The sequence below is a fragment of the Triticum urartu genome, chromosome 6, assembly GCF_003073215.2.
Source record: "Triticum urartu cultivar G1812 chromosome 6, Tu2.1, whole genome shotgun sequence".
Lineage (NCBI taxonomy): Eukaryota > Viridiplantae > Streptophyta > Magnoliopsida > Poales > Poaceae > Triticum > Triticum urartu.
In genome coordinates, this window is record NC_053027.1 from 559,703,011 (window position 1) to 559,721,479 (window position 18,469).

The window sequence follows — 18,469 nt, forward strand, 5'->3', positions numbered from 1 at the left end:
TTACTTTGAAGAAGAGCATGTGGCCACCGCATTAGCAGCAGTAGCTCTTGGATTAGTTTTGCTGGTCGCCGTCGTAACAAGTAGCTTTATGAAATTTGCGTTCTTTGTTGACTAGCTAGCATATGGGTGTGTTGTTTATGTGGATGTATCCTTATATAAATCACAAGAGTGTACTGTAGCAGTGAATGTAGATAATTTGCATGTGGCATTCAACCAAAAGCCAGAAACCATACTCTCTTATCACCCAAACATCGTAGGGACATTCGGATTAGCAGTTCATTTAGTCATAGTTTAACATCAAAATGATGCACACAAAAAAATCGTGCAATGGAGCCTCCGGTCAATGGATTCCAACGCCAACTTTTTAGTTTTGGGTGATGATGAACAATAGTTACTTATTTTGGTAATTAGCGTACACCAAGTTGAACGTGCTGGTCATAACTATGAAAAATTACAATCATTCTACAATGTAATCACTACTCAGTCAAACTTAGCTGTGACTTATCTATCAGAATATCTCAAAATTTGCACAATACTACGGAAACAAAGTGCCCCAATCCTTGGTTCGTCCCTCAATGACCACTCGGTGGTTTGTTCTCACATTATTTCTTCAGATGCCTTTTTGGTGCTACGCTCAGTTGTTAATTTTCACTAAAAAATCACTGCGGCTTGTGCATGTCTTGCAGCTTCCTCTGTCTGGCTTGAAGGATCTGTAGCATCTAGCATGGCATGCTTGTTTGTTCTTCCCCAATATCTCACTCCAACTGCATATTATTTTAGACACCTATGGCAACTCTCAACTATGACAAGAAAAAGGGAAACTACAAATGGCTCAGTAGCAATGCCCAGAACAGATTATCATGACTTTGCCCAACACCATGTTCATCCAATTTTGCACTGTTGTCATGCATGTGTTGGTGTACGTTCACATATAGTTTATGATATTGTTTTGGAGGTAGTACATAATGTGTGTGTTTTTGCACTTTTCCTATATTCGGTCTCTTTTCTCATCATCTTAACATATAAGTAAATCACACGTGTATATTATGAATCTTGGACAAAACTTAATGTCTTCTTCCCTATATATTGAAAGAATTGTATGTACCTGCATGTTCATGCAATTTTGGCAATTTAATTGTAGCAAGTTCATCGATTTTTGCATTATTGTCATGCACTTTTGAGGAATAGTTGCCATGTACTTTTAGTATTCACATATAGCCTTCATGCATGCTATCTTGCCAACAACGGAACGTGGCTAGGCTAGCCAATGGCGGCAGCGACCTGGAAGACAAACGATCTGCCTGCTGAAGTGTTGGTGGAATTTGGTGATGCCCTAGATGAACTTTTTTTTTCTAGGTTAGATGAACTTGTGTAAAACATACACTCTCATCCAGTTGTGTGGTACTCAACCAAACCACAATCTTGTATCACTCAAATTTCACAGGGTATTCATGGGAGACTTCGTATCGATGAGTATGGAGGCTCAACATTTAACAGAATCTGGATACTCTATTTTGGCTTACATATTGTATACTTCCCCAAAATAATGTTTTCATCACATACATCACCGCAATCAACTCTAGCAAATGAATGTAGTAGTCTTTGCATGTAGCATTCAGTACAAGTCACAAGATAATCTCAAGTTCATCAAAATTGCAAGCTGCATTCATCAGATCAATTATCCCATTTCAAACACGGTTAAGAACAAAATGACTAGATAGTAAACCTATATCCTCCCCGATTAAATCCATTGCAACGTGCTACTATTTTACAAGCAAAGCAGGGAAGTAATCCATTCCAATTGCATTGAATTAGCTAGAAACCCGTAATGTGACGTGTGTACTTTTTTCGTTGCTTTCTTGTTACCCCTTCGTGGAGCTCGATAACTCGTGCATCGCCAGAGGTGCCTCCTCTTCTTGCTTGCAACATCCCGCTCGCCATGACCGTTACCAATTACCTCGTCACATCCTCATGCACCTTCCCTCGTAGAAGTCACTAGATTCGATACGATTTCAAATTGCAGGTAAAAATAAAGTGTGCTTTTAAAACAGTACCACCTTCAATGTGCCATGCACTTCGCACAAAACTAATAACAAAAATTCACAATCATGCTAGAAGGTAAGTACTGTTCACCAGACGGTCAAGCAAACACAAAATTACATGCAGAACATGTTTAAGTGGGTTGGGCTTTAACATCTCAAGTTTGCACACGTGCAAGGACATATAAGTCTCGCCTTCCATCTAGAGGTCCTTCAAAAGGTGGCGGACTGCTTAAACATTGTTGATCCTCCTGTTCCACATGGAGATCCTTCCACATTGCCATATACTCTTTATATCTAGCATTGGAGTGATTGTTTGCTTTACCCCAATATCTCGCGTCGATTGCATATTTACTTTTGACACCTACAACAACTAGTATGATTAAAAAAGAGTACTAAGCAGAGGAGTCATGCATACATCTGTCTACCGAGCAAACCATGCATGTCTCTGCCTAGCGGCCTCGCCAATTTATGTGGGAAGAAATGCATGTGTTTGCGTTTTACTAGCTGGTTCATATCCAGTTGTTCATTGTTGTCATGCATGCGTTGTGCTACATTCACATCTAGTATGTTTACGAAGGACCAACACTACTAGGAAAAGGGCTATAGATGAAATTGACACTAATGGCGCACCAGACATGTGATGCGCCATTACTATATACTAATGGCGCACCATGTGTTGGTGCGTCATTAATGTCCAAATACTAATGACGCACCACATCCACGCACTACAAGGATTCCGGTCTATTGCAACAAAAATTATTGCTACAACTATCTTTTGTTGCAATGAAGTGTTATATTACCACAAAATTCCAGTTCGTGGTAATAGGATCTACATATCGCCACAACTTCGTTTCATCGCGCTAAGTACTCATTTTGTTGCAATAGAAGCCATGAATTGCCACAAGCGGCATTTGGCGTTGTAATATGGTAGTAATATTGCGACAGTTCCGTCCCGTTGCGTGAATTGGTCATCTTGTTGCAATAAAGGCTAGGTATTGCAACAAAGTACATCTTTGTGGTAATATTTAGACATATATTGCAACAATTCTGACCTGTGGCGCTAGTCATAGATACTGTTGCAAAAAAACATGGCTTCATATTGCAATAAAGCATGTATTGGTTGTAATAGGGTGACTTTTTGCCTCACCTTCGTTGTGTTGCAATAACTATTACATATTTCTGCCGCTGAAGATGTGTTACATGCATGCTTCTGGTAACACATAATTGTATGTTGCTTTATAGTTTTACAAATTCAAGGGAGGAAGCGAAGAATATGATTAACTACATTAATAAATCATAATTATCAAAGCACATAGGACTCGCTTTTCTATATTAAATTAGTTATTTATATTTTGATGTATTCATCAACTAGGACCCGAACAAGACCAGCATGACACATAATTCAAATGGCAAATATTTTGATGTATTCATCAACTAGGGCCCGAAGAGGACCAACATGACACATGATTCAAATGGCAAAAAAAAAAACATGTTGGCATCAGATTCGAAATAGGGACAAATAGATCCACAGCACACGAGCGTAACCATCACACCAAGCAGCCATGAGCTATGAAAGTCCACGTTATTACCTTATTTAGAATTTGGTTGGGCAGTTGGGCCTGGAAGCAATCTCCATTTTTTTTTAATCCACCAATGGGCCAGTCGCCCAAAGCTAAGCGGATTTTATTATTTTTTGAGAAAAAGCGGACCAACTAGACAGGGCTGTAGCGGCACAAGAGGCTTGCCCACTGGCCTTGGCCCAGTCATCCGCTTTAAGCGTCGAATACAAGCAATTAGGTACAGGAGCGAACCAAAAATATTGCGTTCGCTGTGCATCGAACCGTGTTCGTTTTGTTTAAGTAGGGAGCGAACCAAACCAATGGGATCAGATGACCAGATGTGCTAGAATGGTTTTAGGTATTCTTTATAAAATGAAAAAGAATGCGCTGTTTTCCAGTTTGCTTTCCTTTTACCTTTCTCTCTTTTTTCCTTAAATGCGTGAACCTTTTTCGAAGACAACGAAGTTTCTGCAAAAGTGATGAACTTTTCTTCAAATTAGATGAACTTTTTCAAATTCAACGAACTTTTTAAAAATTGATGAACTGTTTTTCAAATTAGATGAACTTTTTTTCAAATTCGACAAACTTTTTTCAAATAGGATGAACTTTTTTTCTAAAATTGATGATTTTTTTTCAAATTTGATGAACTTTTTCAAAATCGACGAACTTTTTTTCAAACTCGATGAACTTTTTTCAAATACGATGATTTTTTTTCAAATTTGATAGACTTTTTAGATTTTTGTGAAAATTTCGTTGAAAAGCCGTGAATTATCTTACAAAATGGATGAACTTCAAACAAAATGTGGATCGTTTTCCAAATTTATGTTTTCTTTAAAAAAATTGTACTGCCACGGAAACAATTTTCAAATAGTATGTTTTAGGAATAAACACACCAAAGTCGACGAGGTGCATTGGTACTGTGCGCAAGTTCCTCATGTTGGCTTGCGTGTTCGATTCCTAGTTCCCTCATATTTTTTATGAGATTTTGTTTTTTTTAGCATAGACACGAGCAATGTTGGGCCGGCCCACTATAGCGTACCTTCGGGCGCCCTCTCCCATAGAACCGGCACCAACCACCATTTAATGGAAGCTGCTGGCCAATACAGCTAATGGATGCTGATGACTAAATGGCAACGTGAATATTTGAACTAACTTCAGTTGCTGATTTGAAACAAAATTCGAAGTCCCAAATCAGCTTTTAGAAAACACAAACAAATTTCAGAATTTTCATTTGGTTGAACATTTTTTAAAAACACGAACAAAATTTGTAATGTGATTGTTTAAAAAATCGAACAAATTTTGAGATCTCAAAATTTTAATAAAGACATGATCTTTTTTGGAAATTCGAAACATTTTGGGTAATTTTTAGAGCAAATTTAAAATATTTGGAATTTTTATGTACGAACAATATGGAAATTCCTGAACATTTTATAAAAACTTAAATAAAACTTGTAATTCTCGATCATTTAGAAAAGTAATATTGTTTAAAATTCTAAACATTTCACATATGAACATTTTTTAAATTATGAATTTATAAATAAAAGAAATAAAAAGGAAAAAATGATAAGGAGAAAACGTAAAAAATAATTAAAAAAGAAAACCCAAAAACCGAGAAAACATATAAAAGAAACGTAAAACCAGTTCAGGAACCTTACTATCTAGAAGGTCCCTAAAACAGGTAAAACTGTCAGGAAACTTGTAGAAGATTACCAAAACCAGAAAAAGAATGCTTTATGTACAGCCAAAAATGGGTTGGTCCAGTTCGCACAATGTGTGTACCTTTCCATGTAATTTGACGCAGTTAGCGTCGTATAGAAATTCTGTAAGAAAGAGCATATGGAACAACTTGTTGGCTTCATAAGAGATTCATCCCAAATAAGTGAAGAAAGCTGTAAATATATTTTAGTTTCTAAAAAATAAAAGAGAATAAATAGAGTATTATGTTGAAAAACCAAGAAAATTCCTCGATGCATATGTAGTATCTAAATGCAAAAGATTAAGATAAAAGTATAAATAAAAAAGTAAGTGCCATGGTCACCATCACCATAGCTTTCTATGAATGATTTGATTAATTTCACGATCATATTTTCGCACGACCTTTCAATGGTGCATAGCCAAACACAGTTTATTACCCTCAGTAAAATAGAAAAATTGTTTAGTACTTTTTGTAATGACAAATATTAAATTAAAAATGCCACTAATATGCCATAATTTTGTTCTCCTACTTTTTGAGCAACCAAAAGGGACTCTCGTGGGTGATAACTCTTCTGTGCTTGAGAAGTTAGTTTGAATAGCTAGTGATATTTGTTTGCTTTCATCAGGTGAAAATGTTTAGTGCCTGACTCTTCTACTTGAACCACTAGGGAGAACACGATAAATAACCCTATTATTTTGTGAAAATAAACAGATATGGTATAAAAGTTCACTGAAAGTACAAAGTATATTAAACATAATAAAAATTACATCGAGATTTTGAGACCATCGAATAACCACTACTGCCGCCAGAACGAGTTGCCGACGCTCCATTGTTGCCGCCCTCGTAACAGAGCCGGCTTGACCTTGTCGATGTCAACCGAGAAATCTTCGTGCATGTGTTCCTAAGGGCCAACGTCCTGGAGCCGTAGTCGTAGCAGTTGTACTCTTGCATAGATCTGAGTAACCAGTGACACAAAATCTTTCCACTAGACGAGAAACCCTAACCTCATCGCCCCAAGGAGAAGGCAAAAATCTACGTCGGAGCTCCTCGACTACGTCTAAACGACCGGACTTGAGGGGGAACATAGCCCGGAAGACAGGCCTAAAAAAGAGACACCACCATCCGCCCGAGCGTCGCTCCTGCGAGGACTAAAAAACCCTAACCTAAACAACTAACCAGAGCGGATGCACCAGGGTTCCGCTCTCTGCCACCAGCCGCCGGAGCGATAAGCAGAGGGAATGCGAATTCACGGGCTCGCCGATTAAGTCTCGAGGGAGAAGTTTGCCCAAGCAACCTAGGGTTACGAGAGGAAACAAGATAAAGGCGTGGCTAATATTTTTAATAAATATAGCTCTATTCTATAGCCTCATAAGGCCCAAGTAGAGAAACCCACCCATTGTACACACCAAAATCATATGGTGGGGATGAACTATTTAGGATACTGGATTATGTTGCGATTATGTGTGTATCGTTGTTTCTACCACAATAACAATTTATAACTCAAATAAAATTTAAAAATAAATAAGATAATTACATTTTAGAACATATGTACAAGCTTAGGTCATATACACAAGATGGTTGGGAAAATCAATTATTTGTGAGCTAAAAAATTCTGACTCTAATTTTTCTATGGTTTTCAAGGTTCATTTAAGTGTTTGTGTTCTTTTATTACTGTAGTTATAATTTTTTTATCGTAAGTCTATGTAATAATGTTATAAAACTGGGATTTCTAATAAAATTTTGCATAGACTATGTCACGTGGGGCCAAAATGAAGCAGGCCCATCAGCCGCCAATGGAGGACAAAATATCAATATGAAAAGATTAGCGAGGGCGGAGCGCGCGGGGAGGCAAAATTCTCAGTGCCTTACGCGGGGTGTCAAATTTCGATCGATTTAACCCTGCATCGAACACAAAGACCTAACCCCGTCCCTTCTCCCACTCCGTGCGCCGCCCCCATCCCATCGTCGCCGCCCCGCATCCCTCCTACTCCTCCTCGAGCCTCCTGGATCGCATACTCATTGCAGCGCCGTCCAGATCCGTCAAAGACGGTGAGTCGCCCTTCTCTCATAGCAAGGCCGCCAATCTCTTCGTCCTTGTCCACAATAGACGCTGCATGGAGCTCCAGAGACGGCGCACTGGTGACGCGGGTCTCGGCGAGGAAGCCTGCATCAGTGGCCTTCATCGAGGCCAAGAACTCATGGAGCTTCAGATCTCCATCAGACCTATCTGTAAGGGAATACGGTTAGTCCAAAGTCATTTTTTTGGCTTTTCCATCCGCTGTTGACATAGCTATAGGCTTTCGATCTCTGTTTAACTCCGATGTTAGTGCTGCTGGGATTGTCCTTGGTGGGGTGGCGATAATGCCTTCAGGTCCACTCACGCCTGGCTGCTGCTGCACGTTCAAGGATGAGCAGTCCCGTCGCCGGCATCACAGGACAAGTGGCAGCCTAGAAGCAGTTTCTATCACAGACGACGGGCTCAGATTCATGTGCATAGAAAAAACATTATGCACGCCATGGATGCATGTTAATGTATTTATAGGCTATACCGTCGTGTGTTGGATGCGGTACTTTTTACATGTCGGGGTAGTACTAATAAGTCTCTAATTAGTCCAGCAATTCAGCGTGCATGCGTAGTGTGTTGTATCTAGCAAGAACCGATCAGTCTGATGGTTAGCTTTCTAACTATTGTGTACGTTGATTCATTGTTAATCAATTAATACAGATGGAGTTTCCTTTGTGCAGGATCATGTCAAAGAGGAATTGCCATCCTTTGTCGTCATCATGGTCGCCCCATGCCGAAAAGTACTCGCGTAGGAATGGGGCCAAGTCGGCGAATCGTCATCAGCGAGCTAGAACGTTCGATGGGTTGGTATTGATTGATGCAATCATATATTTCTACTAATGTATATATATCTTCCATGCGACAAGTATCTTCCATTCTCCACCACATGGAAGTGGAATCCATGTAAAATTTGTGTGAGAATGATGATGCTGATTAAGTGTTGTAGGAGATAGTTGCGCAAAAGATGTAAATTTGACATTTAAGGTAGTGATATGTTTTTGTACAGTTTACAATACCAGATTGTTTTAGTTTCTACGTCAAGATGGAAATTTGTAAGATGAGATATTAAGGCATGTCTCGGTGTCAATATATACTAGAAGAAACAACCTTCAGGTTTTCAATAATAATGTAGAAATTAAGGTGTGTTGATCTTTTGCTAACATAATTGTGAATATATGAGGTAATTACATGTCACAAATATTCTCTAGTAAAGCCTACACTTTTAATGTTATAGTTGCTGCTCATGTATTAATAATATGGTTAATTGTAATTGGGCTTATGAGCAGAACAAACTAGATGATCTATAACTCTTTGAAGTGCTACTATTTCCAATTGTGCCACTCCATTTAATATTGCTGTTACATTCCAGTTCTATAAAAACTTGGCCATTTGTCCTAAAACTAATCATATGTTTCTTTCCTAACAAGCTTGCTATCATTGGATTTCTAGAAAGTTGAGATTAGACATGGTTGTATTAATATATTGTCGTTTAGAAGTTAGAAAGATAATGGTTGCCTTGCATGTAAGTATGCATTATTGCATTTTTTGTGGTTTCATACTTCTCTTATACATCCACATTCAGGTTCACTCACATATATTTTCTCAAAAGATAAGGGATATAAAATATAGAATCTTCCAACTTTCGGAGACAATGTGTCTTTGAAGGGGAAAGTCTAAACGTTGGACAAAGCATATTGGACTACAAAGTTATCCAAGCAGCAAGAGGAAGTAGCAAGTATGTCAACCCGTCTATTCTGTATTGAATTTGTTTTATTCAGATTACACAAATCCATGCATTTTGTATATAGTTCGAATTCTTAGTTTCAGTCCTTCCAACATTGCATCTGTCAGATGTGAGTCTAGTTGTTGAGTATCACGGGAGACGAAACAGAACCAATGTATGGAATAGTTATTAAAGTCAAGATGCCATCTATCTATCATATTATCACTTTACATGCTACTGTTGTATCATTACATTGATTGGTGCAACAGAAAAAGTGTTTCCTGAACAATCCTACTTACATTGCTCCAAGATGAAGAAGGGAAAATAAGAGTTGTCATTTTGTTATGAAGCATTGGGAGCAGCTAAAGCTTCGTCCACTATGGGATCTAAGACAACCACTGAACAAGGTAATTTTGTCATGTTGTCCTTCCCTATATCTAAGCTCACTTTACATGACTCATTAACTAGAACTCTTTTTATTTCTTGATTGCAGGATCCAAAGAACTAGCTGGACTAGACTCTACATCATGAACAGTTTAGTCTTCGTAGTTAATTAGGATGGCTAAATTACATTTGAGTTTCATTTGATGGATGTTTGCTATGAGAAATTATGAATTTTATGAATCTACATATCATACATATGGTTTTGAATATTGTCACAATATTTTCTCGCTACAAAGATTTTACCTGTTGTGATACCTATTTATCACCACCAAAAGTATGTTGCAATTTTCTGTTACGATGACTGGAATATTTGTTGCCATAAGTTAATGCCACAAGTGCAATGGGTCGTGGCAACATGCCTAATGCCACGAAAACAAGGATTGTTGCCATAGTGTATTGCCACAAGTGCAGTGGGTCGTGGCAACATGCCTAATGCCACAAAAACAAGGATTGTTGCCATAGTTTATTACCACAATTGACTATCGCCACGGAAAAGTAATGCGCCACGAAACGGCCGTCGTTGGCATAGGTTGTTGCCACAAATCTCTATCGCTACGAGATATCAGTCGCCATGATTCGTTACATGTTGCATTAAGTCTATCTCCACAAATTAAATTGTGGCATCAGGTGAGTGTTGCCACGGGAAAACATGTGGTAACTTTCTGCATGGATGTTGCAATAGCACACATTATTGCCACGATTGCTTTTTTTTGGTAATAACCTATTACCATGCGTCCAGTCGCAACGGCTCCCAACGAATGTCGTTTCGTGGCAATAGGTACTTATTGCCACGAAACAAGATGTATTGCAACAAACGATTTTGTTGCAATAGACCAAGATCCTTGTAGTGACGGTGCGCCATTAGTAACAAGATTTTTTTATATTTTTTTTCAAAACTAGTAATGACGCACCAGAGGATACTGCGCCATTACTAGTTAAACTAGTAATGGCGCACCACATCCACGGTGCGCCACTAGTAATTTTTTTAATATTTTTTAAAAACTAGTAATGGTGCACCGTGGGAGTGGTGCGCCATTACTAGTTCAACTAGTAATGATGCACCACTCCCATGGTGCGTCATTACTAACTTGGCCCAAAAATTCCCTCGCATGCACACCCCCCCCCCCCGACTGCCTTTTCAGTTTAAAAAAATAAAAGAAAATGATGAAAATGTCAAAAAAATAAAAGAAAATTAGTTTTCCATGTGATATGTGGTCTAGTTGTTGGAAAAATTTACAAATATGAATTTTGACTTTATTTGCAAAATCTCTCTGGAATTTATAAAATGGGCATAACTTTTGCATATGAACTCGGATTAAAAAGTTTTCTATATGAAAAATCATCTACTCAAGAAGTTACATCTGAATTTAACTGGGGAACCCGTTAAACATTTTCAAAATCCTCAAAAACCTAACAGAAAAAAGTTACGGGGCTTTTAAGATCTGAAGGCAAAAAAATTCAAAAAAATTCAAACTTACTAGTGGCGCACCGTAGGCTAGGTGCGCCACTAGTAACAGAAAAAAAATAGTTTCAATTTTTTTCGGGATTTTTTTTCAAAATATGATACGTAATATGAACGGAAGTTTGAAATATTTTTTTCAAAATTTCATCACACTCATGAACATGAACAAAGTCCTAAACATCAACAAGGTTTAATAGGATTGATATGCTAGATATATCAACAAGTGCCTGTGAAGTGAGCTGGTGTTGGGGTTGGATAGAACTCTGAAGTTAAGCATGCTTGGGTTGGAGTAGTGTGAGGATGGGTGACTTTTTGAGAAATTTGACCACGGAGTACGATTTGACCTGAGATTAAGCATATTGACCCGAGATTAAGAAAAAAAAATAAAAAAATTAAATTTTTAAAAAAAATTGAAAAAAAATTATTACTAATGATGCACTTCAGGTGCGCCATTAGTATATTAAAAAAAATATTACTAATGACGCACTTCAGGTGCGCCATTAGTATCTGGTATACTAATGGCGCACCAGTGATGCGCCATTAGTAAAAAAATACTAATGCCGTGGTACTAGTGGCGCACCAGTAGTGCGCCATTAGTAGGCAAAACTGGTGCGCCACTAATAGGCCTTTTTCTAGTAGTGCAAGTATGGCTGATCCACTGAGCATTGACCCATATGGACATACTCCAATAGAATTTGGCTACATTGTTGAGCTTCCCACTAGTCTACATGTTCTAAATAATCTTAGCATCACATCAAATCCAATCTAGTAGTGAACGTAGTACATTTAGCAGTTCATTCAGTAAAAAGTTAGTCATTCGGAGGGAGTAGGTAATTTGTATGCAGCTTTCAACCAAAAGTCCAAAACCATATATGTTTAGAGGGAATCACCACTATCCTACAATGCTGATCAATAATCAGTCAAACACACAAAATGCATATCTATACTACTCCCTTCGTCCCATATTAGTGTTGCTCAAACGGATGTATCTAATGGGACAGAGGGAGTACTATATATAGTGTAGCAATTTGAAAGTTTAAATCCGAGCAATATAATGAAATTTCAACTGTTGATTGGACCCATCTGACGGCCCGGAATGCTTGGAAAAAAAGTAACCCCAGATCTCCCGGTGATTGTTTTGCGCTAACAGGGGTCCTTAGCATGTAGCAGGGGCATGCTTGTTTGTTCTTCCCCAATATCCCTACTTCAGTTGCATATTAGTTTTGGCACCTGTGGCAACTATCAACCATGATAAGAAAAAAAAAACAGGAAACTGCAGATGGCTTGGGTCATGCCTGACTCTGCCCATCCGCTCACCAATTTATATGGAAAAAAGATACCTTTGCACTGTACCTACTAGATCATCCAACATGTGCCAATGGACACCCACATAAGGTTTATGATATTGTTCAGGAGGAAGCAAAATATGTGTGTTCCTACATTTTCACTTTTTCAACGCATGACTGGGGACCAAGTATGGCACTTTCGTCCGTAGAGCGAAGCAAAAATTGCATGGAAGAGTTGCCCTGCTTACTACTCCTACTGCTGATTGAATTTGGCAACATTATTGACAGTCATATTTTCCTCAGCGTAATGATCTTAACCTCTGATAAAACCCAATTTAGCAGTGAACCAAGAAATCTAGCATTGAAGAAACCACATAGGCATATAATTCCATACCATCAAAACAAATCAGAAAAATAAAATTGATTTCCATGCTGCAATACAAGTAAGCAACCGTTCCCAATTACTATCAGTTTGCAATTGCATCAAAGATCAAACGTGTGTAAAATAGTTCAAGGTCACTAGGCCTGCATACTAGCGCCGTCGCCATGGCGCTCCATGACAAGACGCATGGCTAACAAAAGCCCAAAATTGTAATCTCCTATCACCCAGATGTCATACGGCAGTCCAATTAGCAGTGCATTGGGTCACAATTTGACAACAAAATGATGAGAAAAATAAAGATGTCGGTTTCCACCACTTTTTTTTTTGCTAATGTTGAACGTGAATCACCACCATATTACAATGTTGATGATCACTATCAACCAAACACACAAAATGCATATAGTAAGTTGGGTTGTGACAAAAACTATTTCAAATTTGGACAAATACTACAATAATCGTCTCTCTTAGTGTTTGTTTCTCGCTAACAAACTTGCACAGGCATTTTGTGCTTGGAGCCAAATAGAATGACCCAAACATTCTATGAAACTAGTTCAGTATTGTTAAGTTCTCCTAAAACTACATCATGACTCTGCCCATCCACTCACCAATTTATATGGAAAAAAATATGCGCTTGCACTGTACCTACAAGTTCATCCAACTTTGCAGTGGTGTCACGCATGTGACCATGTACACTCACATCAGGTTTATGATAATGTGTACGAGCAAGCATAATGTGTGCGTTCCTACATTTCCCCACTCTTTTAGAATACGAGGACGAAACAACCAAGCAAAAATTGCATGGAAGGGTTGCGTACTACTACTGCTGCTGATTGAATCGGCATTGTTGAGAGTCATACATGACGTTGCTGCTAATCCAGATATTCTATCAGGACTTTGTACAGCATATATTTCCTTAGCAGAATAATCTTAACCTCGATAAACTCCAATTTAGCAGTGAACCAAGAAATCTAGCATTGAAGAAACCATATAGGCATATAATTCCATACCATCAAAACAAATCGGACAAATAAAATTGAGTGAGTTCCATGCTGCAATACAAGTAAGCAACCGTTCCCAATTACTATCAGTTTGCAATTGCATCAAAGATCAAACGTGTGTAAAATAGTCTCAGGTCACTAGGCCTGCATACTGGCGCCGTCGCCGTGGCGCTCCATGACCCGGCGCATGGCCAGCGCCGCTGCCTCACTTGCCCGCAGCGTGCCACTGGCCATGAGCGCCGCAAACTCCCTCATCACCTCCTCCTGCACCTTCCCCCTCGCGCTGCCGAGATGGTCGGCCACAGTGGGCGCTGCTGCAGCGGCGGCTTTCTCCGGAGTCTGCTTCTCGACCTTCTTCTCTTCTTCTTTCTTGGAAGAAGAGCCAACGGGCGCCGCACTAGCAGCAGCAGCAGTTGTAGAACTCGTAGGGGCAGCAGGTGTCTTGCTGGCCGCCGCCGGCTGCGGCACAGAGACCGAGGCCGGAGTGGGCACGAACTGCGTGGTCTGGGGCGCGGCGTTGTTCCTGAGCGTGGCCTCGAGGTTCTGGATCATGGGCATGATCATGGCGCCCATGGGGCTGGACATGACCTCGTTGGGCAGGTTGAGGATGTAGTCGGGGATCCCGGCGCCGACGAGGAACTGCGCGACCTCGTTGCTGAAGTTGTTGCAGTTGTGGGTGAGCAGGCTGTAGGTGGCGGCGGTGTAGCGCGGCGCGATGTCGCGGAGGTAGTCCTCGAAGACCTCGCGGGGCAGGTGGGTGACGCCCAGGTCGACGACCCGCACGGGGCGGCCGTACTGCGTGGCCCCCGCCGGCGCCGCCTGGATCCCGCCCCCGAAGAAGTACTCGTTGCCGTACACCACCACGCCCGTGTGCCTGCCGGGATCGATCGGTGCGCGGACCGGGTCAAAATCGCGTCTTTTTCGGATCAATCGAATCGAGAGGGGAAATCTCAGAGGGGGCAAGGTGGACTCACCAGATGGCCTCGATGGGCTTGCCGAGGAAGGAGGTGGAGAGCTGGCGCGCGAGGCCGTTGCTGAGGTCGTACACGTTGAGCGCCACCTTGTGCCCCTCCTGCCGTCGGCGACAATCAGGCGAGCATCGTCAGATCCCGGACTAATTCGATCGATTGCGAGCGGCGCCGTACCGAACAACAACACCAACAACGAATTGGGAGTGAAGGGGAAGGGACGAGCGTTTACCTCCGCCATTATCGCTTAGGAAATCGTCGAGTCGAAGAGATTCGAGTCGAATCTGGAGGAAGACGACGACGCCGCCGGAAAGGAACGGGAACAGGAACGCACGCGCGGATCTGGGAGGAGCGGCGAAAGAGAGAGCACAGAGACCAGCCGGGGGACGCGCGCGCGTATATAAAAACGGAGAGGATTAGTTTAAGTCGGATTAAGAAAATAATAATACTGGTGGCGGAAGCTTCTCGAGCCGAGTGGGGAGAGGTTTGTGGTAGCGGATCCGGGTTTCCTGGGCCGTCGGATGGGGAACCGGGCAACGTGGCCGACGGCGGGGAGGGTTTCGTGGAAGGTTCGGAGGCGTGTCGGGATGGGACGGGGATGTTCTGGAAGGCTTGGGGAAGGAGGGTTGTGGTCGTGGTCGTTGTTGGTTGCTGCGTGTGGCAAGTGAGCCGGTTGGTTGCGTGCGCTCGGGTTCGGGTTCGGGAACGGATCCTCTAACATGAAGAGATATCATGAATCTATAGTGTAATCTCAGTGTAAAATAAAGAAGGAATATCACAGGCACCGTAACAAAAACACTGTGCGCAATTACTGTTTATAGAAAATAAATTCCGAAATTAATTTTATTGCATCATAATTTTGTTTGTATGTAATTTTTATAATTGCATATAGTAGATTTGTAATTTGCAAATTAATTCAAGTTATTTTAGGCTTAATCATATGGATGTGAAGAAGGGATGTCAGGGTACTGTAGCTTCCCTGACATCTCTTCGTGATGTTAGAGGATCTCGTTCCCTCGGGTCCGACGACTCACTCGTGCGCTGGTTGGTTGGGGGCTAATTTTTTTTAAATAATACATTTTTTATTAATTTGCACAAATATTACGCCTAAAAAATAATTTCAAAAATAATACATCGTCGGCCCGCAGCAGGCCGAGTGGACCTAGTCGGCCCACAGCAGGCCGACTGAGATCCTATCGGCTTGCAGCTGGCCGATTGGCCTATCGGCCACCAATTCAGGGCCGATATGGCCTGCTGTGGGCCGACATGGACTAATTGGCCTGCTGTGGGCCGACAGGTGCATGCCACCATTTTTGTCCTGAACGATCCCCGGATTTTTTTTATAAACTATGACGTATTTCGTGCAACCCTTTCCCCGCAATATTTTCCCGCCATATGTTCGCGCCAACTCTTTCCCGTCACCCGTTTCCCGCCATATGTTCGCGTCAACTCTTTCCCGTCACCCGTTTCCCGCCAATCGTTTCCCGCCATACCGCAGTCGTTCTTTCCCGCCATTTTCTCATCCCTGCCTATAAAACCCCCTTCAGACAAAGGAGGATAAGCATTCCAGTGTAGTGTAGTTGAGATGTCCCATTATCCTTTCGATCGTAGTTTTCACCCTGAGATGAGCAGGACTCTTCTGAGGCTAGCTACCGATTTCAGGATGGACAAATATGATAGTTCCATGAGACGAACTCACCGGTAGTGACACCATAATGAATGAGTTGGCTCACGAATTACGTGTGTCTGGGTGGCCTGAAAGGACCTATGAGGAGGTACGTATAGAACTTCTTAGGTTGCATGCAAGGTGGAAGAAGGTAGTGGAGCCGGAGAGTGAAACTTTCAGAAGGACTGCAGAAAAGCATACATTTTAATGGACTGAGGAGAGCGAGGATGAAGATGATATCTTCATGCTGCCGCTTCCGGGTTCTGCATCGTCAAAGAGAGTTTTGCATCGTCCAAGGGCAAGAGTACTGCATCCTCGAAGGGCAAGAGTTCTGCATCGTCCAAGGGTAAGAGTTCTGCATCCTCGAAGGGCAAGAGTTCTGCATCGACGGAGGATAACGATGATGACTTCATGTAGTTTTTATGATGTATGTTGTAAGTTTAGTCGTACGTACCGTTAATTTAGATGTAGTTCTATCTAGTTGTTTATACTGTCTTGTTGTACGAGCATTATGTTCTATCTAAATATGATGTTGTAGTTCGGATAACAGAGTACTAAAATAGAGTAGGCATATGTCTCATACATAAGTACATAGTCATTTGTCTCATACATAGAATAGACATAAGTCTCATACATAAGTAGATGGTCATGTCTCTACTGATAGATGAAAGCGTCAGTGACGACGTCTGGCCTAGCGGGGAGGCGGATCTGGAAGCGGCGACCATCCCAACCTGTTAGGTGGCCTAATATTACGAGGAGGAATTTCAGACTCTCCCTGGTCATGCTGTGTATCCTGTGTGGGGCCTGGTGGAGGAGTCGAATACATGTTCATCCACTGGGTGTGTTGCGACATCTGAGCATGTATATTCTCCTCGGGATTTTGATCACTCCCCCACGTATCATGTGATGCTGACATAGACGCATGATATCCGTAGACTCCTGCACAATGGAACGTTTAGTCATGAAGAATGAGGTCGCCTCAATTAATATTGAAAACAATAAAAATGAAGACACTTACCTGTTGGTTGTGACGGCTGCTCTGGCTCAAACACGAAGCTCGACGAGGGACTGTGCTGTTGTGGCTGTGGAGAAAACACGAAGCTCGACAAGGGACCGTGATGCTGTGGCTGTGGAGAAAACACGAAGCCCGACGTGGGACCATAGTGTTGTGGTTGCTGCCACGTTGAACTGCCAGGTTGGTCAGGACGGGGTGGCCTGGTTGTCGGCTGATGTGCTAGACATGGACGTGGTTGATGTCGGTGCATGGAGTGACGCGACTGCTGCTGCTGGTGCTGAACAACGTTGGTTCTCCGGGTGCACGTGATAGCCTCGTACATAGTCCGTATCTTGTTCTGAATTCGTTCCAAGAAGGGCTGTAGCACTGGACGGTGTTGAAGAAGAGGTCCAGATGACAGTGATCGTCCAAAGGTGGTCACGTCCTCATAGAGTTCGTGTGTTAAGGTAGCCTGCAAATTTCCATGACGATTAATAATGTATGTCTCTTGCACGTCAAAGTATGTGACTACATTACTTAAAGAAAATATATCTTGCCGCGTACTGCCTAGAGCCCGAAGTGTCATAGCTCGGGTACATATCCGACGGAGTAGGATCCGGTATCTCCTCTGGGCGGGAGTGCTCAACGATGCGTAACCGTGTTCCGGTCATGTAGCGCCGCAGATAGAGATTGAATTCATTGAGATCAAAATTGTGATTCTCGTGCCATAGATGTGTGTTTGCTGTCTCCTATTCTATAACATACGGCTCTAGTCTAACTAACCAGTCAGCAGTTGTCCTGGTCATGCCCTTCTTTGTCGTCCTAAAATTGTGGTGTGTGTTCAACAATTACCTAAAGCTTCAAATGGAGTACTATGAAAGATAATGCAACATTGAAAAACTAGTTAATACCTATGGATGTATGCTGGCACCGGGTTCTTTATAGGGGGAGGCAGCTCCAACTGCAGAAGACCAAATTGCCTCATAACCCTCTATTGTGCCATCTCCTCGATGAAGACATCGAAGATGATCTTTGATTTTGTCATCCAGTAATCTCGGTCCCTTGTGCATAGCATAGACAGACCACCAGGGTATCTCGCTTGTATGGCTGCTTCCGTGTAGGGCTGCCAGATGACCCCGGTGTACGCATCGAACTTCTCGTTCAACGCTGTGTATGCCTTCCTG

General features: G+C 41.6%; 1 protein-coding gene and 1 long non-coding RNA gene across 2 annotated transcripts; one reads left to right on the top strand and one right to left on the bottom strand.

Annotated features, from left to right (window-relative positions):
* The first annotated feature begins 7,447 nt into the window (after window positions 1-7,447).
* LOC125512995 lies at window positions 7,448-9,801 on the top strand. Its single transcript, XR_007285631.1, has 3 exons — window positions 7,448-8,165; window positions 8,945-9,097; window positions 9,579-9,801. It is a non-coding gene; the product is annotated as an uncharacterized LOC125512995 (long non-coding RNA).
* Window positions 9,802-13,633: 3,832 nt separating this feature from the next.
* Window positions 13,634-15,086, bottom strand: LOC125515391 (desumoylating isopeptidase 1). The gene is made up of 3 exons (XM_048680857.1): window positions 14,858-15,086; window positions 14,632-14,729; window positions 13,634-14,531 (listed from the first exon to the last, which is right to left on the bottom strand). Exons 1-3 carry the CDS (start codon window positions 14,864-14,866, stop codon window positions 13,796-13,798), a joined length of 843 nt encoding a protein of 280 aa, XP_048536814.1. The 5' UTR covers window positions 14,867-15,086; the 3' UTR covers window positions 13,634-13,795.
* Window positions 15,087-18,469: the final 3,383 nt, after the last annotated feature.

Bases quoted from the DNA above. Each gene is read 5' to 3' on its own strand.
- LOC125515391 (XM_048680857.1), bottom strand. The intron at 14,532-14,631 runs GTGAGTCCACCT...CGATCCCGGCAG, and splicing joins AAGCCCATCGAGGCCATCTG to GCACACGGGCGTGGTGGTGT.